The sequence below is a fragment of the Gambusia affinis genome, linkage group LG22, assembly GCF_019740435.1.
Source record: "Gambusia affinis linkage group LG22, SWU_Gaff_1.0, whole genome shotgun sequence".
Classification (NCBI taxonomy): domain Eukaryota; kingdom Metazoa; phylum Chordata; class Actinopteri; order Cyprinodontiformes; family Poeciliidae; genus Gambusia; species Gambusia affinis.
The window spans coordinates 14123711-14150388 of NC_057889.1; the positions used below are offsets into that span (position 1 = coordinate 14123711).

General features: G+C 38.4%; 1 protein-coding gene across 3 annotated transcripts in view; it reads right to left on the reverse strand.

The window, feature by feature from the left end:
• The window catches only part of itpkb (inositol-trisphosphate 3-kinase B), a 33908-nt gene that overhangs the window by 5068 nt on the left and 2162 nt on the right, over positions 1–26678 (reverse strand). For 2 of the 3 annotated variants that reach the window (XM_044105818.1, XM_044105819.1), the window contains exons 2-10: positions 22959–23166; positions 22609–22759; positions 20746–21024; positions 18993–19976; positions 4041–4140; positions 3736–3773; positions 3466–3641; positions 2373–2577; positions 365–466 (exon numbers count right to left, since the gene is read on the reverse strand). In XM_044105818.1, coding sequence (XP_043961753.1) covers positions 365–466; positions 2373–2577; positions 3466–3641; positions 3736–3773; positions 4041–4140; positions 18993–19976; positions 20746–21024; positions 22609–22759; positions 22959–23005 — 2082 coding nt within the window. In that variant the 5' untranslated portion in view covers positions 23006–23166. The remainder of the gene's footprint in view (positions 1–364; positions 467–2372; positions 2578–3465; positions 3642–3735; positions 3774–4040; positions 4141–18992; positions 19977–20745; positions 21025–22608; positions 22760–22958; positions 23167–26678) is intronic. The other variant, XM_044105820.1, reaches the window with a different exon arrangement.

Sequence of the window (26678 nt, forward strand, 5' to 3'; positions counted from 1 at the left end):
ACAAAACCACAATATCAACATTTTTCACAATAATAATTGGGACAATTTATCATCCAGCAAAGTTTGTTAATAGTTTTGTCATAAAATATGCGAACAAGTTCATGGCATATGAATACTTTAACAAGTAGCTGTGCTTCACAGTTTTCCATTTGGGAAATGAAACTAAAGCACAGAAATGTTTGACGTCGTCTGAATTGTTTGCTTCTACATAACTGTAATGCAGATTATTAAAACGTTCAGACACAGCTCCAGCTTGTTCCTCAGACACAAACTTAATGATAGACATTATATACAACGATGCTTTACTATTACAATTGCAATCGGCAGCTTACTGGCTCACTGTGTATTTTGGAAAAACACTCACCAGTATCTCCGAATCTCCTCTTACAAAGTCATGGAAGGCTACCACCACTTGTTCCCTTGTCCTCGTTTTCTTAAAATCTCTGTTCACTGTTCCATCTTCTTTCTACAGAAAAAAACAAGAGGAAATTAAAATTAACTGGCTTTTTTTTTTTTGTGACTCGTTAAATATGGTAAGTAATGTTTGGAAGGATATGGCTTACACCGTTTCTGTGTAATCTTACAACCTCGAGTGTTATGAAATTTGCTAATTTCTTCTGTACTTGCTTTCTTGTAATATTTAAAAGTTTGAGGTCGTCAAACTACTTTTTATGTTAGACATATGTAGCCAGTTAATACAAAATGCATTTCTCAAATCATTTTATTTATTAGGGGAAACAGCTACCCACACAAACCTGCCCCTATAAGTAAATAAAGACCATACTACTACCGCTACGTTGTGTTTTATGCCAAATGTAATAAGCTCCCAACAATTTTCACTTTTATGACATTAGTCCAAAGAACTTAGGTGATCATAAAAATATTATTTAGAAAATCTATGTCAGACCTTCATAATCTTTTTGGTTAGCAGTGGATTTGGCCTTGGCACTCTCTGGAGTTGCAAAATCCAAGAAATGACCTTGCAGCTATTTGCAGACTGACAGTTAATGGATGTGTTTCTCATATGATCTTGTATTTCTATAGACATTTCAAATTATTGCAACCTACTTCAGGTTGTCAGACAGGATAGAAAAATTTCTTTCTTAATTTTTACAGCCAGGGAAAAGTTGGTTTGGATAACTTTTTTCCATTAAGAAATTAAATTGCCATTTGAAAGCTGTTTCCTATTAAAATCACATAATAACTTGTTTGACAATCTGAAACATTTAAGTTTGGCAAAAAAGGAAAAAAAGGCAGAAAAAATTTGTAAATCCTTTTTCAGGCTTCAGTCTTAGGAAAGCAGACAGACAGAAAAGGTAGGAAGGAGAAGAAAAGGAGAACAATGTATGGAAGGAAGGCAGAAGGGTCAGAGAGATATTTTTAGAAATTTAACCTTTGAGCAAGAAAATAGCCCTTTTTGTTTTTTTAATCTAAACATCCACACAGTAACTATTTTTAAACCTTCAGCTTTCCACTTCGTAGATTACAAGTAATTCTCGTCATCGTAAGTTTCCTGCACTCCAAAAAAAAAAGCACGTTTTATGTTTAGAAATGTCACAGATCAGCTGCCAGTGCCTTTGTAGTAAAGAGTCTTCCTAAAATGAACTCATCAATGATTGAAACCATCACAACAGACCAAACTGTACACTTGCCTTCTAAAACAGCAAATGAGGAAGTATCAATGTTCAAAGTTGTAATAGCGTGCTGGTGCATGAAGCCAAAGCTGTGGCAGAAAATGCAATGCTGCAGCAAGCATGTTCTTACATGACGCAAGACCATTGATGGTCACCAGTTAGGTGGTTTAAAAAGGAATAAGTTAGCTTTCCTTATTCTGCTCGCTGCCTAGCAACGGGGTAATATTTAGAAGCAAAAGTACTTTTGTTTTTCCTCTTTATGGCTTAAAGTCTGAAGAGTCTCTGATCTAATCTGCCCTCAACTCACTTTACCATGTTTTCAGCTTACATAATAGACTCATTGCTATAGGCTTGGCTGTCCATGAAATGGTGACGATCCGTGCATAATTTTCCAAATGAAAAAGGACACACACGTCTTTTTCTGGGGATAATCCTCCACATCATGGCAGCGGACCACCAGGAGGTTGTGAATGTCCTTATATAGCCATGACTCCCACAGACAAAGTGATTTTTAGTGTGGACACAATATGTCAGAACCGTATGCTGAGGCCGACGCAGCTGACACTGACAGAACTCATACAGGACAAGGGTACACATGTACCTTGAGAGGAAATTTCTGGGAAAAACAGGAAATTAGGTCATATTCCTGAATTAACCACACAGCAGCGCAGGCCGTTGGAAGAAAGAAGGGAAGGAAAGCTGCTCACACACACCTTTGTCCCTCTTTGTGAGTCTTACCTTGACTCCCTCTATCCTGAACCCCAGGGTGGCCGTTGAGCTTATTGTCTCTCTCCACTGCATGTATCTCGGCTTGGTCACTGCCTTCTTGTCGTTTTCCTCCAGTGTGGGCGCCTCAGGGTCGACCTCGATCATTTTCTGATACATGTCGGGCCTCGGCGCGGGCTTTCTCCGAGCCTTGGTTAGTTCTTCTTCAAGGTAGGTCCTAAAAAATTAAGAGAAGCACAGTTGGTGAGGGGTGAATAGGGAAAATATGCAGAAACACACCTTACACTGCATGTTGTTCCTAAGGTTAGATTTTTAGTTATAACTGACCAACAGACGTTATCTGTTTTCCCACAAAACGGGAACATATAGGGAGACAAGCAGCTCAATAAAGTTTTTCTAAATGTAACATTCAGTGCTGAATGCCTATGTGAGTGGCATTAAAGTTTTGGAGAACTTTGAGCAAAATTATGATCAAGATGATTCACTCGAGTGAAGAATTCAACAACAGCATTTGTGTGAAAATAAAAATGAAAAATGTATTTTGAGGGATGCAAACTTTATCTAATTTATGTAGAAAAGAACTGCAACATTACCCTGCACAGGTCAGTACCTGGTGACTGGCGTATGTGCAAGGCCACATATCTTACTTTAAAATTGGCTTTTGCACCTTGAATTTTCTTTAAACTTGACAATATAAATGAAAGTCCCATTTCCTAACCAAAACCTTTTTTTATTTTTTACCATTGTAAAGTCAAATTTAGTCAAATTTAAAGGCAAGTTTCAGACTTTAGTGTTAATTTTGACAGCTGACACTCTGACACATCCACAGGGATTGGAATTATTTTGCTCACTGATTTTTAAAGGAAAAAGCAGCTTTCAGCCAAATAAAATCTTCTTGAGACCAGAAGATAATGAAACACATGTAAATAAATTAACATAGGCCAGGCTGAAAATGCCACACAATGACACAATTATGTTTGTATTTGTAATAAAATAACTTTCCATCTCACATCTCAGACAACAGACAAGCTCCTCAGTAAGATCAAAAACCTGGAGCAGTCAGTGGAATTAAGAACATTATGTAAAACATTTTGCGTTCTCTCACCTCACTCCCATCTTACAGTCCATTACACACGGGTAGTCGAACTCTGCCAGCAGATCCTCCATCTGGTTGTATTTCTGGCCATCCTTCTCCACGTCTCCGTGATAACCAGGAACATAGGGCTTCAGCACATCCTCCATCAGCCGCGACAAGCAGCGCTGCTCACATTCACAGTGTTTCTAAAAGACATCATTAACAAATGAGCATTTAAATCCGCATTGCAAATATGAGGAAGCTGTTAATAACAGAGATGATTTGAAGCTAATTTCTTACTTTTAATATGCGTCCATTTGCACCTGCTTTAAAACTCCCTGTGAAGAGAAAAAACCTTTACAGTCAGGCAGCTGCAGAAAGAGCCTGAGGTACCGTAGCTTAGTTTTGCTGACTGAAGTCACTTCAGCTGTGATTTAGATCTCCGTTAAATAAACAGGTTCTGTGGGGTCCAACATGATGATGTATAGCACTAACATTGCAGCCAACCACTTTTCAGCTAGATGTGTCAGAGCACTTAAGATTCAACCGTCCCTTTCTTATGTCACCAGGAAGTCGTCTGTGTTCTGCAGCATGTGCGTGCATACCTGCATGTCCAGCCAGTTGAATCCAGGGATACTTCTTCTTGAAGGACATAACAAATGGAGACCAGTGGACCATATTCTTTATCTTCTTCCATGACTTGTGCTGCATAAACACACACAGAGAATCAAAGAGCCTTAGTGGGGTGTTCCTCCTCTGGAGTCTTATCATGTATCTCTACTTGGTTATACTGCAATACTAAGACTTGGAGCATGCTGACATTCAGGATGTTTATTTCTGAGTAGCTACATGGGCAGAGAAGCAGCTGCTCTCCCAGAATATATTAAGTGGAATATAAAGAAATAATAATCATTATCATTTAGTAAAAGTAGATAACAGAGCCATAGCTAATGAAGATTAACCTCAGGAAGGTTTCAGATTTGAACGACCATAGAGGTTTAAACTACCAGACGACTTTAAGTATACAACCTCAACAGCATGGACTGTGGTCTTATCTGTTCTCAAATAGAAAAAAAACAAGAATTATAAGGCAAACAGAAACTGGTTTTTGATAAGAATGTTCACTACCTTAACAGCAACAGTAGTTTTCTGACTTATTCAGTTTCCACCCAGTTTAGACTAATATTTGAGGCAAGCTTAGAATTCGACACAATTTGCTTCTGGTCTTTGAGCAGCTGAGATGCCTGTTGATCAATATTTTAAACAAAAAAAAGACCATTTTGAAAGTCATTTGCCACCCCCTAGTGGTATGAGCGTGAAGTACCACTAGGTGTGGTATAAAAAGTATATTGTGTTTAAGAACTTACTTTCCAAGTCATGCTTCAGCAATACAATAACATACATGCATTAGACAAAAGATTTAGTACAATATTTTGCATGATTATGTCTCGTTGCACATTTGCATCATACCTATATTTTGCATGGGCTGCATGGGCTATATTCAAATAAACAATCTCCATTAGATTTAGTATCTGCTTCACAGCTAAACACAATTAACTTAATTTCTATACAACTGTTTACAATCTGAGGCAGTAGGAGGTTGTGAAACAGTGGTATATTCAGTTCAATTCACTTACACCGCACCATTTAACAACAAAGTTCACTTCAACCCAGTGAACAGGTTCAAATCCAACCCTAATAAACCAACTGGCTGCATTATGTATTTACCCTTCAAATGTAAGTTTAAATGAAGAAGAGAAGTAGCAGTTAAAGTCTGTCTTTAAATATGTTGGCTAATTATCTGCTTTGCACAATTTTGCTAAAAATCTATGAAAGACAGTGAACACATGCACCTAAAAAAACACACACATACATTGCGTTGACTATCCGTGACCTCGGGCAGTCTTTTTTCTTTTTTTACATTTGTTGTTTTCTAACATTTTAACTAAACTCTGGAGAACTGAGCCAGGGTTTCCCCTGGTAACTCACACAAACACAAATAGACCCAGCGTTTCAGCAAAGGCTCACCCTGTCCCTGGCAGAGATGCACTGAACTGTGGGAGTCCTGCGTCACAAAGAGACACTCATTCACAAAGTGACACACACACACAAACACACGCATGTACACTAACACACACAGCATTGTTGTTTCAACATAAACAGCTTTTCTCTGATTTAAATCCAACTCTTTTTTTTTTTTTTTTACTAGTTCTCTGGCTTTATAGTGCTCAGACTTTCCTTCATTAATTGTGTTTTACATATTTTGTTACAACCATAAATTTCATTGTATCTTATTGGGCTTTTAAGTGATAGACCAAAATAAAGTAGTTCATAACTGTGAAGCGAAAGAACATCTTACAAATAAAAATCAGAAGTCTGGTGAACATTTATATCAAGCACTCGTTACTCTGACACACACAGATATATATATATATATATATATATATATATATATATATATATATATATATATATATATATATATATATATATATATAGACATCGACTCACTGATCCACACCACCAGGATATACAGCACGGACATTGGGATGTCATTCGGACTAGAGAAGTGTGGTCGGATGGTTACAAAGAGAGGGAAGGTCATCCGCACAGAAGGTATCTCACTCCCAGAAGGAACAATAGCAGACATAGAGGAAGGTTACAAATACCTGGGAATATCACAAGCAAATGGCAACCTTGATGAGATCACAAGAAAAAGAGCCACAACCAAATACCTTCAACGAATAAGACAAGTCCTGAGAAGCCAGCTCAATGGCAAGAACAAGATCCGTGCAATAAACAGCTATGCCCTACCAGTAATCAGATACCCTGCAGGAATAATTAGCTGGCCAAAGGAGGAAATACAGGCCACAGATGTTAAGACCCGGAAACTACTAACAATGCATGGAGGGTTCCACCCCAAATCCAGCACCCTGAGACTCTACACGAACCGCAAAGAAGGAGGCAGAGGACTAGTGAGTGTGAGAACCACTATCCAAGACGAGACATCCAAGATCCATAGATACATCAGGGACAAAGCCTCAACAGACAATGTGCTCAGTGAATGTCTCAAACAATGGGGAACAGAAGCTGAGGTGCCGGAGGAACCATCATGGGAGGACAAGCCCCTGCATGGGATGTACCACCGGCAAATAACCGAAGTGGCTGACATCAGAAAATCCTACCAATGGCTGGAAAAAGCTGGAATGAAGGACAGCACAGAGGCCCTCATCATGGCCGCCCAGGAACAGGCCCTAAACACCAGAGCAATTGAGGCCCAGATCTACCACACCAGACAAGACCCAAGGTGTAGGTTGTGCAAGGAGGCCCCTGAGACAGTCCAACACATAACAGCAGGGTGCAAGGTACTGGCAGGGAAAGAGTACATGGAACGACACAACCAAGTGGCAGGCATAGTGTACAGAAACATCTGTGCAGAATATGGACTGGAACCATCAATCATAAGACATTATGCCTTCATGTGGGGAAGTTGCTCTCTGGACAGATGAGTCCAACATTAAACTTGTGACATGTGTGGGACTGTGAAACAGTTTGGGACTTGTGTCACAGTCCCCAACTGTGAAACAAGGTGGTGGCAGTATCATGCTGGGAAGCCTCAATCTGCAGAAAGTTTAGTTTAAAAGCTGGTAGCGATATACCAAAAAGGAACTGCGGCTGTTACTCCAACAAAAGGGGGTTTCTGCAAAAGTACTGACTCAGGGGCCTGAAAACAATGGCATGCCACACTTTTCAGATTTATTTCTTGTACATTATTTAAAAATGATGTAACTACTTTACAACTTACAATTATACACTACTTTGTGTATGCCTGTGAATGCATAAATAAACCCGGTGCACAGCAACTCTGGAAATCTAAAATAAAAATAAAACAGACTTTTAGTTCAGCGTACAAGCCAATATTGTACCATGAAAACTCAATCCCAGCAATCCAAGACAGCGGGATCATTACATCAGATGTGGAAAAATTCAGCTCGACTCTGAGAGTTCAAACAAAGCTTGGCTGTTCAACAACAAGGTCACCAGTGATTGCAGCCGAGCTGAAAATATGTGTTGAAAATCCAACTTCCTAAACCCCGCTTGACTGATATTACAACAAAATCCTCTTGCTTCATGTTGCAAATAGAAAGTTAAAGATGACCTCACTGAGAGAAGATTTCCTCCGGTCTGTGAGCATCAGGAGAAATAATATTATGTCTCCAAATAACTCGAGGGAAGAAGAAGAGCAGCAGGAGGAAAAGTGAGGAGAAGAGGGATAAGATAAGAGAGGAGCGGACCATAGAAGGAGACATTTAACCCAAGGCCAATAATCTGGACCTGAAGAAAATTCATCAGCTGTTACTATGACTATCTATGGTTAAACGTGTCCACACACATTCATTCAAAGCATTCAAAAGTCACATGATGTGTTTTTCTTCTCTGGACCAGTGAAGGGGTTAGGAAAAAACTCAAGCAGCAAAAGACACCCAAACCCTGACATTTACAGAAATCACATGATGGAAACTCATTAAGAGTGAGGTCATCTGAAATGGGTCCCTGAGCAGAGAGTCTAAACTTTTCTCAGTTTGAGAGGTCCAATAAACAGAGAATGTTTTCTTTTATATTTAACAAGGGGGAAAAAAATCAAAGGAGAGCAGGTTGTTTAAAGAGAAAATTATGGCCGCCTGGAGGCAGGAAATTGCTTAGTTTACATGTATTATCAGTAATTAAGGCTGGAAATTAAACAAAACGGCTAAAACATTCAGTTATCAGCCAACATATTTGTTTTTGTTTTCTAAACACTCATAAAGTTTGGAACTTATCTCGTTTCTGTCAACTTGTTTAGCAAATGAGCAGGAAGGAAAAGAGTGGTGGCTACTGGCTGAAGTTTGCGCTTCCTCTGTGAGTTCTGTCATACTTTCCAGCATCCAAAGCAAGAGTCTGCACCAGCTTAACAGAGCAACACCCAACATGGTCTCCATGTGCACTTCGCAGAAAGTACTTTTCACAAATTAAAATGAAACTCAATCATCGATTATTCCACCTGGAATCACTACTACTCAGTAAAATCATGCTAGTTCGAGTTTGTCAAACACAAATCTCTCAGTAGGTGTAGATCTGAGTAGAAAAATCTCCTGCGTGGGTTACCTGAGGGCTGCTGCGTCGGTGGATGACAGTGATGATGAAGATGGCTGCGAGTGATGCCACAACACTCCACAGTGAACACAGCCATGCAGACCACATTGTGACTGATGGGCTGCCAGTCAACCAGGCAACCTGGCAGAAGTGACGAACTGACCGGCCTGCGCTCCTCTGACAGCTGGAAAACTCGGCTCCTCGGTCACCTCTTTCCCAACCTCAGCAACATTTACACCTGTGTGTGTCTGACTGCGCGCAGGCACAAACAACTGCGGGGCCATTTGATTGGCAAAACAGAGGGTAAGCATAATCTGGACATGCAAATCTCCACACAGGTCCTGACCATTGAAAAACAGAAGCAAAGTGTGTGTGTGCGAGTCTGAGAATGCAAAATAATCTAGATTTAATTAGAAGTCAAACAAATTCCTCTTAGATATGTTTTATACTTGAAAGCAGTTAGAGTATTTTTTTTTTTTTACTTTTTTTTCCTGGGTGTATAATGGTGTTGACAAAAAAAAACTAAACAATGACTAATATAAAAAAAGGAAGCATTCAAACCAGCATTCAAACCAGCAAACCAGCACACCTACTCAGCATTTTACTGTAGACTTCATGTGGCTTTTAATTACTTAAACTCACAATGCACCTAAGCAATCAAAGGCACTGCCTGGTTTATCTACATTTTATGACAATTCGACTTGACGGCGGTGCAGACTGAAAATAACAAATTCTATTGACTGTATTGCTTCCTGTTTCTGTCAGCAATTCTTAAAGACGTGCAACTAAATAAACTGCAGGTTGTTATTGTCGAATTAGGAAACTGATGTAACATGATGATTCCATTCTCATCTTAAACAGAACTTAATTATATCGCTTGTACTTCCTCCAGTCTATACATGTCAATTCTTTTGTACTTTTAAAACAAGAAAATGTATTCAGAAATTAATTTTTCAACGTGGACTGCACGGTGATGCAGTTGGCAGCACTGTTGCCTTGCAGCAAGAAGATGCTGACTGCACCATTCTCACAGTGAAACCCGGTGGTGGCACTTTTCCTTCTGTAAGCTCAGGGAAGCTGGTCAGAGTTGACGTGAAGGTCGGTGGCGCAAAATATACAACAGTCGAGGAAGAAAACCTTGTTGGAGGCAGAAAGCACTTAAACATGGAGTAAAGGTTCATCTTGCAGCAAGAAAACAGTGGAGTGGTTTGGATCAAAGCATGCTCATGAGTTCACGTGGATCAGTCAAGGTCAAAACTAAATCCAAATTAAAATGTGGGACAAGACTTGAAAATAAATGTTAAAAGATGCTCTCTATTCAATCGGACAGAAAAAAAAAACGAAAATAAAGCTCTAACTTAAAAAAAATTTGTGTTAGTTGGTCATAAGAAATAGAATAAACTTCATCAAACGTACTTTAATTATGTTTGTTTACCTTGACAACTTAATAAATTAACTTTGATAAACATAATTTTATTACTTATTGATTAATGCATTTGTTTTTAAGTTGGAGCTGCATTTTCTTATTTTCAGTGTGTGCAAAGTCTTAATGTTATTTGTTTCCACGTATGCACTACTCTTTCTTGTTTGCAATTTGGGATTTTCCCAAAGTGTTTGGAATCCAACAGGACAGAATTTTGTTGAGAAATTACTGTCTATAAGATGAATGAAAGATGCCTTGTTGCCCTCCTGGGGTTAGATAAGATGTTTTCTACATAAGGGAGTTTTTCTAGTGAAACTTAATTACATCTGTTGAAACTTAACGAGAAGCCTCAAAAAAAAAAATCCAACAAGTCTTCATTTAATGCTGTTTGATTTCAAGTTTTCAAGTTCTGTTAGATCAGTGTTTGAATTACTCTTCTCAGTGCAAACATTTATATTCATATGCCCACAGTGTGGAATGAGGGTTTCTTCTGGATATAATTACCCAAAAAAATGATATGTGTGTATACTCGTGTCTCTTCATGTCTGCAAAAAGAAAAAAAAAGAAAAAAAAAAAGAAGTAAGACTGCTTTTAGAAAGTCGCTGAAAGCTCAAAAGCCTTTTTCCTCTGTCTGTAAGTTCCCTTTGCCGCCACTGTCTCACATCTTTGGCCGCTGGGTGAAAGATTTCTTCTATCTCCGTCCCCAGACTGGCTGAGTGACAGGAGGATAGCAGGAAGAACAGCAAAGTTTCCATTGAGGGAGAGTCGAAGAGAGAGAGAGAGGAAATTGTAAGCGAAGGAACTTCTTGCAGACAGGAAGTTGAGGAAGGGGGGGTTGCCGCTTGCCTCAGCGACAGTATTTTCCACATCCGCCGCTGACTACAAACAAAATGAGGCAGAAAAAAAACTGGCCTTGCCCACTGTAAACAGTAAATAGAAGAAAGACTTAAAAAAAAAGAGAGAGCCACTAAGCAAGAGAGGTTTTACTGGTCACTGGTCATCACAGACTCTAAAACATGAATGATTTTCGACACATCAGCTACATGCATGTGCAGAAGCTACAAATTCATTGGTTTTACGTCTAAATGGTTATCTTAAAAATATGCACAGATATATAGAAATATAATGTTTAATTATCAACAAAAAAAAACTGCAGTTATGTGACCTGATATCAGCTGTGTGCATGTGGAAAGTAGTGCAGGGAAGGGTGTTAAATGGTTAAAAAAAGAGACTCAGGGCAAAGGGTAACTCTGGGTTACTAATGTGTAACGTGCACAAGCAGGGGAAACACTGATGCACGCTGATGTTTTCAACGGAGAGACTCTGAGGAAACAACAGGCTCGATATCTCTCACCACAAGGTCCCCTTGCAGATACAAATACTGCAACTGTCTGAGTCTGCAAAAGTTTAGACTACGAGGTGCACAAACACAACACAAACACACACTTACTCACAAGTCAAAGAAGAAGAAAAAATAAATAAATCAAGCACACAGGCACCATTAGGCTGCAGTGAGGGTGACGCAGTTTAAACAACATGCTTGGGGAGAGCATGATTAATCCTTTGGTAACCAAGGTTTGGCTGGTGGAAAAACAGCTTTGAAATACTGACTGTGCTGGTGAGCTGGGAAAAGAAAGACCTTACAGTAGAAAGGAGGTTGGATGTTTTCAATGTGGCTGCTGTTCAGTTATGTTGTAACCAAACATTGCAGTTAGATAAGAAGACTTCTTTCCAAATTGAGGTCACTATGGAACATTAAAGAACCAATCTGAGTTTCGATCTAGGCTTGACTCTGCAAGACTAAAAAAGCCAAAGTGATTCAAGGGGGTCCTTTGCAAATTTGTCAGGGAGTGTCAGCGCATTTAATACTCCTACATATTGATCTCTGGCTCACATGCATGAGTGTTTTCTCATAACCGTGTGTCAGAGCCAGCAGGGTTTCCCCCGAGTAGTGGGTCCAGCAAAGGCCGTCTGTCATCTAGGCCACCAAACTCAGTGACAGCAGTTTGACCCGACTTCTTCATGTCATGCATAAAACATGCAGCTGCATTCTCCAAACTCACACAAAAAGCACCAAATAAAGGACTGACCAGTGGTTCCCCTCTCATGGTAAAACAAGTAGGCACTGCAACAAACACACACTCAGGTTAAACACACACCCATAAACTTAGAGACTCTGCACAGCTGTAAGAGGGAAACTCGGTTTGACGTCACAGGGCTGCTAGGCAACTTGCGCTGTGGTGGTGAAGATTTTCCACTGCAGTACAGACTGTGTGTGTGCGCGCGTGTGTGTGAGTGTTTGTGTGCTGATAGTTCAGTAGACTTACAGTGCTGGACATACAGTAAAAATGGCTGCTCACCTAGGCAAAGTACGGCCAAAAGAAATAACTCATTTTGGTTAAATCCAAAGGAGAAAGCATAAAATTGACACGAAAGGTGACGATGTTGGGTTAGGGTCAGCGTGTGACCCCGTTTATCAGAGACACAGAAAAAGGGATGTGAGTGTAGCTTTACCAGGTTACACTTTCTGTGTGTACGCTGAGGAATGCGTGATGTTTTACTGACCAAATTTGTAGAGGAATGTGTGCATAAGGTGTGCCGATGATGTGTTAGGGTTCACTGCAGGACGGGTGTGGCCTTCGCTTCAAAAAGGCCAGCTTGTTTATATAGTCGATCTGTGTATTTAACAGGCGCATCTTTTTCAGCTGCAGAAAGTTTATAGAAATCTTTTCAAGCATCCCGTGCTTTACAAACTCTACATATGGTTTCGTAACACTGTGCGTGCATCACTTCGCTTCTAGATGTCCTGCTGTGCATCCTTTTTTTTGCTGCTTCTTCCCAAAATAGCTTCAAAGTCTTGACTGATTCTGCATAAGATCTGAAAGATGGAAGAGTTTCATTCCAACCCTGACAAAGTGAGGAGCTAAACAATAAAATAAAACAGAAAGCATTTTTTTTGTTCATTAAAAAAACTATTGAATTCTTAATAATCCCAATAAAAATATATGATTATTAATAATTATTATGGTTAATATAGCATTCAAAAAAATATTTAGTTAAATATTTTTGCCATAATCATCATGAACGTAGCTTTAAGAGAACCAAACCACATGAATGTCCTGCCCCAGCTAAAAAAGGAAGCAAAGCTAAAGACTGACTTCTGGACAACCGAGTTCTGAAGAAGCCACAAACTTTTGCTCTTGTAGGACGACGTGTCATGTGGCTTACAAAGATCTCACGCACGGAAAGATTCTCACGAATGGAAGGTGAAGAAAGCAAAGTAGCATTCTTTGTCCTGAGACAGACCACGAAAAAGAACCAGAAACAGCAGTTTCACGCTGGCTGAAAGATAACACACTTTCTAAAATTAGGGCCACACAATATTGGAAGATCATACGATTTTGATGCAGTTGGCAAAAACTGTGATTGTTTTCTTTAGTGCATTTCCTACAACCTGTTTTTAAAATTCATAGCCTGTGCAGTAGAACATCCAGAGTATTTTTGATAAAACTGGCTTCGTCCACAGAGAACAGCTGAAGCACCAGTCAATAAAGGTTATAACGCTCAAAGCAAAAAGCAAAGTTTTGAGTTAGCACTCCAACCTCTGTCTGTATGACTTGTCTTGACACAAAATGAACTGGAAAAGGCACTGAAATATGTTATAAGCCTAAATATCAACCAGCTGTGTAAAAACAAAAAGGCACTATGCTGGCGTTACAATGGCATTTTAACAAATTCTTCCACAGAACCAGCAGGAGCGAGATGTGAGCGTGATTGGGTTAGGAATGCTGTCCTACAGGAACTGCACAGCTGGGTTCACTAATTGTCCAAATGCCACTAGTTGATTAAATATCACACATTCACATTTATGTAGAAAATATAGTGTCAATTTTAAGACAATGGCAACTGAGGTTTTATTTTAAAGAAATAGTCTATACTTTGTTTTACTCTCACATAAAATACATGAGAGCTACATTTGTCAATAAAAACGAGTTCGAAATGAATACACTTAACCAAAAATACTTATGTAACTCTGTACATTTTAAGTGAAAAACTGCCTTGAAAATTGAAATGGAAACATGCAAAATAAGATTTGGGAGAGAAAAATAAAACTATAAATATATTTTATAAGTGAAGTAGATTTGTTAAGCAGCCATACCAGTTGTTCTTAAAAGAACAAATTCTGCAAATTGCCTCCAACATACTTCAATTTTTTTGAAAAATGTAATAATGTTTGTATCTCAAACTAAGTTTTTACCACTTCGCTTTTTTTTTCTCTCAAGCAGAGTTCACAGAACCAATTGCTCCACTTGAGCTTAAGTGAAAAAACACATTTTCTAATTTCTGATTGATTTCGTTTTTTTTAACTGACATATTATTATGAGAATAGATGTAATTTCAAGTCCTAGTTGAGGTTAAAATTGAAGAAAAAAAGGATTTGAAATGACTAAGTTGTGTTAAAGGAACCGCATTTGGGGAATGAGGCGTTTAATATTCTAGAAAAAATTTTGATTGAAAACTGCAATATAAAGTAAGCAAAAAATTGTAAAAAAAAATAATGTGGAAATTATATGCAGAATATTAAACTAAAAATTAGCACTGTCAATTAATTAAGAATAGTAAAAAGGTTTTTATATCCCAGTAAAAGCAGAAAATTTACCATTTCAAACAAGCCCTGAATAAATTCTCCTGAATGTTACGATAAACGTATCGTATTAATCCAGATACTTCTTTGACGTTTTCTTTTGCAGCTTTGTTTCCTGAAGACATTTCCCAGCTGTACCAAACAGCTATTATCTCGACGAGGCTTCATTCTTTCCTCCACAGAGCTCAACTGAAACACCGATGCCAATCTGTGACAGGTGTCTTTCTGCTGCAAACATTATCAGAACAGGAAAAAATACTGCCAGCACATTTCTAAGCGACTTGTATTTTAGGAGAGATTCGAGATTGTTAAAATATCTACCAAATGTCTCTATGTGTACCTTCTGTCGGAAAAAAATGTTTTCATTTAATGCTTTTTGTCACAGCGCTCTACAAATATTTAGCATTTAAAGTCACTCATAAACAAACAGTTGTTTGCAAAAATGTATAAAACAAATGGACAGCAAAGCAGAGCAAAAGGATCAACTCATAACTGAGAAATAATGTGTTTGGATGCGTCTTACACTTGCATTTTTTTTGCACCTAGCATGCAATAAAAAATTCCTTTTTCTAGCCCTTGTTTGATTCATGCTCTGGCATTTATAGCTGTGTCAGAGCCACGTTAACACATCTATGCATTTCCTGGAACATTCAATGGTATGACAAACACCTTTTAAAGAGCCGCTTTCAGTTTTTCTTTGTCTTTTCTGCAAACTGAATACTATGAAAATGATTTATTTCCTTGTTGGTGTTTGTAGCAGCTAAATTCTTATTCAGTTCCACTGTGTTTGTATCACTCCTCCTCTCTCTGTCCCTCTACTCTCTCCCACATAACTCCTACACAAGCAAGCACGCTTTATGTGTTTCTGCACGTTTGCCTCTTGCACAAACACATCAGATTTCCTTGAAGGACGGATCAGGAACTGTAACAAGCTAAAGACAAAATCAAGCTACATGTTAGACAACGTCATGATGTGCCCATATGTTGCTTGCAAATTGCACCGAGAGCTTTGGCTTTTATCTTTATCCGGACAAATAGAAAAAAAACAACAATGAATGGAAACATGCAAAAGACAGTACAAACCCTATTCAAATCTTTAAGCCAAATTCATTTAAACAAATTATTTATACAACAGCAGGGTGAGTGGAGAGCTTGGTTTCAAGAGCAATCTTTCAGCAAACTTCTATTAAAAAGATCTTATTGACAGTTTGCAAAAAAGGTCACTTATAAGGGAGGAAGTTTTAAAACAATGCAGAATCAGTCCCACAATCCTTCCTTTCAAAAGAAAGTCAAGTGATTTTGTAAAAAGCTGCCACCCACATGCTTACACACACACTTCGAACCCAGAAAGGGCCTGGCTTTTAGCTGCATTGGCATTCAGGAGCTTTAATGCAATTTCTCATGCCTTCACCTTGTTTTATAACACGCACAATCTCACACAGCTTCAGAACTACACATTAGCAAGAACACAGCGTGATCCCTGCTAGTGTTGAGGTAACTCAGGTGGAGGGCAATTTGACAGAGAAGCATCCAGAAGCATGCAGAGGCATATTCAGGAACATCAGCAAAGGGCATAAAGAGGGATTCCTGAAGCAAAACACCAAAAGAGAAGCTTCCTATTCTCTCATACATTAAAAACTTCATATTGTGACACCTGAATCCACAGCAATTCAGACAATTTACCTGCATGGTGTGATGGGTAAATCACTTATGAATTGAGCTAATTCATGTTGACTAAATTCTCTGCCCCCACTAAAACCTGTAAGTTCTGTTTGTGTATGAATGCGGATGTTGTGTAAGCTGATTATGTGCTACAGATAGTACCTTCTTTTCACATAGACACAGTAAAACAAAAAAAGCCAGGGAAAACTCTTTCCAGGAACAAAAAAAGAACAAAATGCACTTCCAAGAATCTCAGTGAAAATATTTTAGACAATAAAACAGGTTTGGTGCTTTCAGCAGTTTAGCTAAACAGTCTGTGTGTAGATGACGTTCTATACAGAGACGGGTTAAAGAATGGTTTTCTACAAACAAAGTAATGCGACAAACACATGCCATAAGCTCCCAGTTGGGATCGGGGATCAACAAAATTAATAAAAGCTATTGGATGGAAAGAGGAAACAACTATAAAGACATCCCAGTAATCCATCCAGCACCCTTTGAGACCCTTTAGCCAAAGTCAGAAGAATAAAAGCAAACAAGCACTTCCTGTCACAGCAGTCAGACAAGCTAATGGAGAAAAACTGCATTAAAAAGCCATGCCATTATGTTATGTTAAGTAGAATAAAACGAGATTTAAAAAAATAAACAAAGTTTTGTCATTGCAGTCAAATGCACAGCATCGAAAGCGAATATTAACAACAGTCGGTAATAAATGCTTAGCTGACGATCGCACTTTTACAAATTACACTTCCAAAAGAAGATACAGCCACAATTACTAATTAGCAGTGTGATGCAGGAACAATTTTTTTGAGGACTTTGAAATGAACAGTGCTTGTTTTTACACGACAAACGCCACATAATTTATTCTACCATCTTTAAAAGGTCCTGATATATGTAGAATATGGCTCTTTTCTTGCTTTCAACTTGAGTGTAAAGTCTTCATCCGAACGTAAGAATTTGAACTAATTGCAGCTATTCAAACTAATCAACTGTGTTTTGCTTTTTTGTGTGTGTTTTTCATCACGATTGTATTACTTGTTGGCAGGAGATACAGAAAACCTTTCCTTGAGACCTTTGTGCATATTAGAAGTAGCAGAAGTAACAGCACCAATGATGTCAGATTTTTCCATAATTGCAATTTTTGTCAGCTAAATAAGATTAGAAAGAATCAGGATTTTACTAAAAAAGCAAGATTTTAATGCCTTTATGACCACAATTCTGCATAATCCACTTTGAATCATCTTCATTTTATGTCCGTACAATCATCAAAACAACTGACATAAGTATTTTTGACCATTTGTCCAAGGTAACTTCAACTTTTAGTGTCTGGCAGTAATTCATTATTACTGTGTGTTTTCGACCATGCCATAAATTGAAAGGGCAAAAAAGGTGAGTGGTAATGGGAACATCATCTAAATAAGCCTTTTTTCACTCAGTATTTCACTCATTTTGCTTATATATGAATATGAGCAACTTTTTGGGGGAGTTTCACCATTATAAAGCACTATTTATGTGAGAACAAAACGCATTTAAGGAGGGTTACAAATGTTGGGCACCGACAAATTCAGTGCGCTAGTTGGTCAATAATGTCATGAAGCACATATAATTATAAGTACTTACAATGTGGACCTGTTAATATTGGATCTGTGACCTGTGAACTATGAACATGAACCGACTCACGCAGCTAAATAACTGCAGTAATAATTATTTTCACTGTTTCTGACTTCTGTGTCGATTCAACAACTTTGTCAGGAATATTTGCACCTAAGAAAAGCTCTGAAAAGCATTCAATGGAAGTTTACCAAATGCATAATCTGTCGAATGTTGATTTCACACCTCTACTCATCCAGGAAGATCAGATAATTAAATGTCACATCCAATAAAATACAGCGCATTAAAATACAGTGCAATATATTGCAAATTAACAATTCTCATAATATCACTGGGCAAATACATAAATAAAATGCTTTATGTAATCTTTATGCTAGTAACATAACTGGTGTCACTCGTTTTGCTTAATGCAGCAGAAAATATCCTAAGTGGGCGCGAAGATGTTAAAGTCATTGTGAAACTAAAAGCAGATGTGGCCAGAGGCAACTTTTTCAGCAAAACCATGTTACTGAGATAGAAATCATTAAATTTTTTATAATAGCTAGAGACATGAGTTGCAATCTGGGACCAAGGTTTGCAATGAATCTGAAGCAAAAAGACTTTAACACTGTCTATTAATATCTACTAATATTGTACAGCTATTATCCATTTAACCAATATTGTCCTACACTATGGCATCAACTAACGATCTACCTCTTAAATGTTTGTTTTTCTACTATGTAGCAGTCTCTTTTCTGGGTCCAGTTAGAAACCTGACCACAAAACTTTGGATCCTGCAGATGGGAATACAGAAACCAACTAATCCCTCAATAAACAGAGATAAAACACTTAAACCATAAAGTAATAGAGCAATATACCGCCGCTTAAGTCATTATTCAGAGAGATTTGAGATAAGTAATGTGAGTTGGATCTAAAACAACAACGCAATACAACAGAGTTAATCTTTTTCTGAAATATAAAGTGCAATCAAAAATAGCTCATTATTTTCATGAAAATAAAAGAAATCCTTAAGGAACTCTAAATGACAAGCTTTTGTTCAAGCTGACAAAGACAAAAACCAAAACAAATTTTGGGTCGACTCACCGCTTTCTGCTTAGAACTGAGATGTGCAGGATTCAGGAGATTGTCTCCCTTCTCCGTGTCACTGGAAACATCGTCCTCCGACTCTTCCCAAGACGAGGAGAATCCGGCTGAGGAGGCGGAGGAGGAGGACAGCTTCCTGAGAGGGCGAGACGAGGAGTATGGAACAGGACTGGAGCTGGGGCTGGGGGACCGCGACAGTCCCCGCTCCGAGCCAGAGCCGTCGGTAGTTTGAGACCGGCTCTCCAAACCGTGGTCGGTGATTATGACTGCAGGGATGGAGGGAGGCAGGGAGGATAAATAGTCGGATGTTTGATCAGGTGCGTTCAGCGAACTCAGCTTCACGTTATTACTGTTATGTCCTTGAGGTAACGCAGGGGTTTCAGAGATATCGATAAACCTTTTTCCTTCGGTCTGAATCAGCACTTTTGATTCCCACTGATCTTCCTGCTCATCTTTATTTTCTCTGTTTGTCCATTCTCGCTCATCTCGCTCCATTTCTCTGTTTTCTACCTCCCTTCTAACTTTTTCCTCCTCCCATTCTCTCAGTTTTTCCTTATTCTCCTCATCTGTAGCTGAATGTTTTTCTGACGTCTCAGGCAAACAACGAATAATCCGTTTATCCCCATAAGCAGTTTGTAACGTTGTTTGTGAATGGCAGTCAGTTTGATCAATCAGTGTCTTGTTCTCTGTGGTTGACTTCATAGCATTGCTGTTCTTCTCGCCCTCATCCATTCCACCTTCCTTCTTTAGTCTTTCCATCATCCCTTCCTCCACCTCTCTGCCATTTTGGGCAACAGAAGGTACTTTAGTCACTTGTGGTTGGGTCATTGGATTTTCGAGAAGTGTGTTTCCTTGGCTGGGAGGCGAAGAGGACTGGCTAGTCGCTCGTCTTGTCGTCCGAGGACTGCGCTGGAGTTCACTATTAAGGACCTGGGTGCGGATCCCGGAAATGTGGGCCTCAAAGATGCCCACTTTTCCCCTGACCTAAAAGACAGAAATAATAAAGGAGTATTTGTTTTGAACATTTATTATGACTCCATTTGTTTTTCATTGTCTAACAATAAATTCAGTATAAATATAAGCAAACAAATTGTATTTGGAAACACAACGGCTCACTAATTTCTACATAAACAGAAATTTGTATCTATGACCTGCTTGGATGACGCTGTATATAAACTGAGATTATAGACTGGATAGGTAAAGACAGCACTATTTAAAATAAAACTAAGCATTCCAAGCCAAGTTAAGTACATACGCATGCAGTAAAATGTTAGTTTTATACTTAATACAACTTTTAAAACTTTCTTTTGTTTAGGCTAAGTATATTAAAATCTTTTAAAGTAAATTTAAATTATATTTTTCAGCAATATAATGAGTAGAATGACCCAGAAAGTAAAGATCCAATCCAATAAATAGAGAAAAGAATTACATGTTTAACAAACATGTAATATACCCAACAGTTCTTGGAATATAACTTTACTCCCTTAGTTTTAATCTGTGATAAATACACAGATACACAGATACAATAGCTAAATAAAGTTTAATCATGTTGGAAAACGGAACATAGATTGCTACGGTGTGTACAGAAAGCTCTTACAAACACTGTTATTCAATCAACTTAAAAAAATAAAGAAGTAAATTCCTCTGACTTCTCATTCATGACTGAAAATCTTTGCATAATCAGATGTAAATAAAGAGTTGCATAAATGACAATATAAAGATAAATTTCCGTCTAGAAAGTAGATAAAATCACCTCAACGTTTTGCAGCTCTCTGTGGATCCGGAGCAGATGTTCCTGACGTTTCCTCTCGTCTCGCGCCTCGCTCCCTCTCGTCCCTCCTCCCGTCTCCTCTTGCCCGTCTCCCTCCCCTCTGTCTTCACCGCTCAGGCGTCGGATGCGCTGGCCCACATTGACTCCCAGGCGATCCGGGCTTCGCGGCGAGGGGGAGCGAGGGCGAGTTGTGTCGAAGGGGGAGAGCAAATTTGGAGGAGGGGGAAAGACAAAGGCTTGGCTAAGAGATCGGGGGCTCGTCTAAGGGAAGAAAGACAGGACATGAGCAGTCACCATTAATAATTCACAATAATGTAGAGTTACTTCGATGCATTTATGACAAATTTACTGATGTTTGCAGTTGTGTAGCTTTAACTTCTAGACTAAACTCCAGGGAAGGAAACATATTGTGTTTTCACAATTATGGGTTAAAAAACACAAACAATGTGCTTTCTAGAGCAAGTATTATTTTATAAATCTATGTTATTTTTTATTATTTAAAAATTAAGGATGAAACAATGTCTTATGATATAAAAACACCATCACATCTCTTGTGAAGGTGGAGTGAGCACCTTTAGCTTGACATCGAAATCCAAAGATTATTTCCATCCAGGATTAAAACAAAAGTTTTGCTGTTGTGCTATATAGAAAAAAATACTTTAAAAAGATTTATTTTTACAAAATGGTGAACACATCCTGGTTTTGCATAAATTGAGAGTAAATTAACAATAAAATAAACTGCTATGGGCTGCACAGTGGCGCAGTTGGTAGAGCTGTTGTCTTGCAGCAAGAAGGTCTTGGGTTCGATTCCCGGTCCAGGGTCTTTCTGCATGGAGTTTGCATGTTCTCCCTGTGCATGCGTGGGTTCTCTCCGGGTTCTCCGGCTTCCTCCCACAGTCCAAAAACATGACTGTCAGGTTAATTGGTCTCTCTAAATTCTCCCTAGGTGTGAGTGTGTGTGTGAATGATTGTGTGTCCTGTATGTCTCTGTGTTGCCCTGCGACAGACTGGTGACCTGTCCAGGATGAACCCCACCTCTCGCCCGGAACGTAGCTGGAGATCAACACCAGCAACCCTCCTGACCCCATTAGGGACAAAGGGTGAAGAGAAAATGGATGGATGGATGGATAAACTGCTATGTTATTCATAACAAAGAATCCAATGCCTTGAAATAAATTTTGACACAATCAAAGATGAGAGCAAGTATTTTCTTATTAAAGGTGCCAAGTTGAAGAAAGACGTATCAAAACGCTGATTTGTGGACCAACCAAACTTGGATTAAATAATTCTATGCTGGTTACAGAAACTTCAGCTTGTGGTTTGTGACTCTGACTCTGTTTTTTGAAAAATCAAAAGAAAGTATTCTTAAGTTGCCCCGAAACTTCGCTACACTTTGTCTCTTCTTATTCTTGCAGACATAATATCTCCTTAATATATACCATTCTACTCCTTCTACAAGCTATTCTATACATGTATTGTGAAGATAGGAAAACTTTTTCTATGTTATTATAGAGATTTTTATCGAGCACAATTAAAATTTAAGAAGAGACCGAACAGAATCAATTGTCCACGCTTAATCCAAAAGACATAATACAATGTTTTAAATCTATCCTCAAGCAAACAAAACCACACACCACCGTCTCCAACAAGTCACAAAAATCAAAGTTAGTCACTTAAAGACTAGAAGTAATCCAAAGACCCCAGATGCATACAAAATATGGTGGTCCACTCTTTTTTAACCATCTATCCAAAGTTAACAGCATATGTTTCTAAATTCACTTCACAGGAAGTGGTGGAAATATAAAGAAATGTTTCCAGATTGACTGGACATGGTGCTGTTGCTACCTTAGGACTCGTTGGGCTGTAGAGGCTTCCCCCCAGTAACGGACAGTAGGTGCTCCGATCCGGAACCGGCAGCACAGGTCGGCCGACCGGGCTGGTGTTTGTTCTAGAGGTGGCGTTGGAGGACCCTGGCTGGGAGTGAAACTGATTGCTGCTGCAGAGAGGAGGGAGACACACAGCATTAACAAACACCATGCGGAGACATTATCAAAGCTTCAAATAAAAGCAAACACAAAACAAAAAAAAAACACACTTCCAATAAGTAAGACCAATCTCACCACTTTGGTCTAACAGTTTCTTACCATAGTAACAAAGCTTGTAGAAATAACAGATTTATATCAAAGTCCTTGTACCTGTTCATGACTCCAAGGCCGTTCAGGTTCAAGGCAGAGGCTGCCATCCCCACGGCCAGGCCAGGGGCTTTGTGTGCTGGGTACACATCTGACAAAGTCCCCTGAAGCTGCAGGGGTGCCTGCCGCGCCAAACAGCTCTCAGGGTTTTGTCTGCATCCACAAAGAAGCAGCAACAGAAGATCGGCAGCAAGAAAATAGGTCCCTGCCGCTGAAAACAAAGAGAAAAAGCCAGATGAAATTACTACATGCTGTTTAACTCTTGTAAATACTCCCACCTGAAGCAAGTGTCACCATAAAAGTTTTGTTTGCAAGCGAAAGATACTGGCTGCAAGATTTTTAAGCAGTGGGAACCATTGTGAAGTGCGTCACAAACAAAGAACATTATTCATGTGATTCTCTTGTTCAAAAATTTAATTACGTTATTTAATCTGTAAATGAATAAATTGAATAGAGAGAAGGGGAATTTAAGGGCAGACAGAATTCAATCAGGGAACAAATTCTACAAGACAAAATGTTCTACAAAATGTCTTTTACTTCGGTGAGTCTGAAACAAACAGCTGGTCCAGCACAAAGACGAATTTTCCTTCGATCAATAAAAAAAACCCCTGAAAACTATTACTGTTGAGTTATTTGTCACTATTGATATATCCTTAAGTTTTAAAAAGTTATAAAACCACAAAAGGTTTCCTTCATTCTATCTCAATGGATTAAAATACTAAAAATAAAATATCTGAAAAAAATGTTGAAGTTAGTTTTTTGACTGTTTGGAATTGCCTCACCCCCAAAGATTGCTCTGCACTGCTGGTTAGCTGGCTAAAACAAGAAATCTTTTTTTTTTTCCACTTAGAAAGGTTGCACGATATTAGAAAATCTTGCAATGGCAACAATATTGTTAAATATTGAGCTGAAGATGCTCAGCACAAAAGATGCCCCTTCAGCATTTTCAGGAAAGTCATTTGGTACCGTTTGTTGCTGTGAAAGTGTCTCCAACTAACTAAATATTACATCCGAATTAAAACTGCAAGATCATAACACTTTGAATATATTAGCCAACAATTATAACAACAAACACACTTTTGGAACACAACTCTTACACACATTGGTATTGTGATCCACAATATATTGCGCAGCACAAGATTGGAGATTTTTAAAAAAGTGTCTTCCATCACTTCTTTTAAGGTAATAACGTATTAAAGTACAAGTAGCATGTTTGCTAAACAATTAGCTACAGCTTGGTTACCTGAGCAGATAAGCTGACTAAATAACAAGCTAATATGAACCTGTTAACTGCCTACAGAACAGAAAAGAAAAACATTAATATTATGTGCAATAGGAAAATACAAGTACATTCAACAAACATTTATTCTTACTTATTTTTACTTAAAGAATGAATAAATGTTATGGATAATATTCTTAGACACGCATCAACTAAAATAAACAGATCACATATTTACATGGATACTCTTAAAATCTAATAATTTGAATGACAATAAAGCCAGTAAGATTTTATTGACCCGTTCTGATCACTGATCAGATGATCAAAAATGTTTTTTTCTTATTCGTTAAATGCATCAAAACCAAGAACGCCCAGTAATTTCTTTGCATAAATTCATCAACAGCTCACGCTTTGATGCACGTATTAGTATCTTAAAAAAACAAAGAAAGAAAACAAAGTGCAGAGCACTTTTTTCTTGTATACGTGTTACAGGTCAGAAGTCAAGAAAACCAGTGATCAGTATCAGACGGGAAAAGCTCTAATGGTGCATCACTAAGCATCGTATACCTAATAAATAAATTAGGTATAATTTATTTATTGACTATATTAATAAAGTTAATATATTGTAGAATTTTAGCCAAAGGTAAAGGTAAAGGTAATTTTATTTATATAGCACATTTTCAGCAACAAGGCAATTCAAAGTGCTAGTGCTAGAAGTGCTAGAAGTCAGAAAAACAGTTTAAAAAAATTTCAAAAGTTTTCATACCGTAGTTTTGAAAGCTAATTCAAAGTGTGAATTGGTCTTCATGGCATTCATAGTTTTGTTTTTATATGAATATCATGATTTTATAAATTACAGCTGAGAATCAGATGCCTTGCTCTTTTACAACTGATTAGCTGCATTAAAGTATCACTGTAGGAAAGGTTGCTGCAATGACGAAGAGAGAGGAAGAAAAAAACGAGAGAAAAGGAATCCATAAAGATGCAGTGACGTAAACAAAGAAAACTAACAAAAGTAGCACTTCTTTAACAAAAAACACACTGACTAAAATTCAGTACAGTTTAGTTTTTTGTGTTTGTTTCCTTTTTTTTTGCAATTCATCAACCTCTGCTCTTTTGCAACCAAAGTAACACATGAGTTAACCCCAACTAGAGGCACAATACAGTTTTAAGTTCTGTACTGGTCAGTTTAAACACTGTATAATAGCTTGTTTTATCATATCCTGCTGTGAAACAAGCTATGCAAATAAGTTTGACTGAGCAACATAAGTTGAAGACTGGCAATCCATGCGCGGATGGTCAGCTGCGGAAAACCTGCTTAATGCTTCGCCTTATTTGCCAGCTACTTGTTAGAGATATCATGCTTCAACTCAAGAGCGCCTCAGTGAAGCACTAAAACATCCACGGTATCTGGCAGATGAGCGATTATGATTACCTGTTTCTGCCAAGCTGTGAGTAATAAGTCTTTGTGTTCAAAATCTTTGGTTTCAAGGATATATCTGTCTAAAGTCAACGTTTTATCACACTTTGATCACACCGCCGTCTATTTTTCCACTCTGCTTTATTTATCGGTGCACTCAGAGAAACTAAACTGAAGCCGTTATCTCTGCAAATCGAGAGCTTTTCAAATCTTTTGCATTCTGGTTCTGGGGGCTCACTGAAGCAACCAGCTCTCCTTCCCACGTGCACAGCTGACCGAAAGCAGCCTCAATGATACGTTTTGATTCCAGATAAGTAAAAACATCAGGTCACGAACCGTGGGGTAAATATGGGATTTCCTTATTGGGTAGTGACGCAGTTAGGAAGAAACTGAAAACACAATCTGATAGGGCCCCTCTTGACTAGAAAGTGGTTTAATAACCATCACCGCTGCTTTTTTCTTTCTTTCCTTTCTTTAATATGACGCACAACCTCATACATTTTGGCTTTGTTTGTGCAAATGCTTATAAAGTTTTAGTGAAAACAAGTATAAAAAAGAAAAAAAAAAAGAAGGCTGAATGAGTGAGAAGATGGAAAGAGAGGTGTGTAAGAGTTATTTTGGTTCTGTTGTCTGTTCCGAACCCCTCATGCAGAAGGAGCAGATTTACTTTCTGTCAAAACAGAGGGAGTGTAATGAAGCAGCACTGGGCACCAAGGACCAATTTCACACTGTGTGGGGCACGTGGTTTTTGCACCCTAGAGAAAAGCTCAGTCTTTTTATTTTATTTTTTTGTAGCCAAATTTCTCATAAGAAAAAAAAAACATTGACCAGCTAAAACCCAAACCCAACCTTTGACTCAGCAGTTAATAACCCATTCAGAGATGCACTGGATGGAATCAGAGGGTACCAACAACCTCTTCAATCCACTAAATCTAAATTTTTTCATATAGGATCAAAGGGACAAAGACTTTAAGAGTCAGCACCGTGTATTTTGATCCATCAGTCACAACTTCATTATGCAGGCACAAAAACATGCAAATCCTGTTGCGATCTGAGCGTTTTCTTTTATCGCACTGGCAAAGGT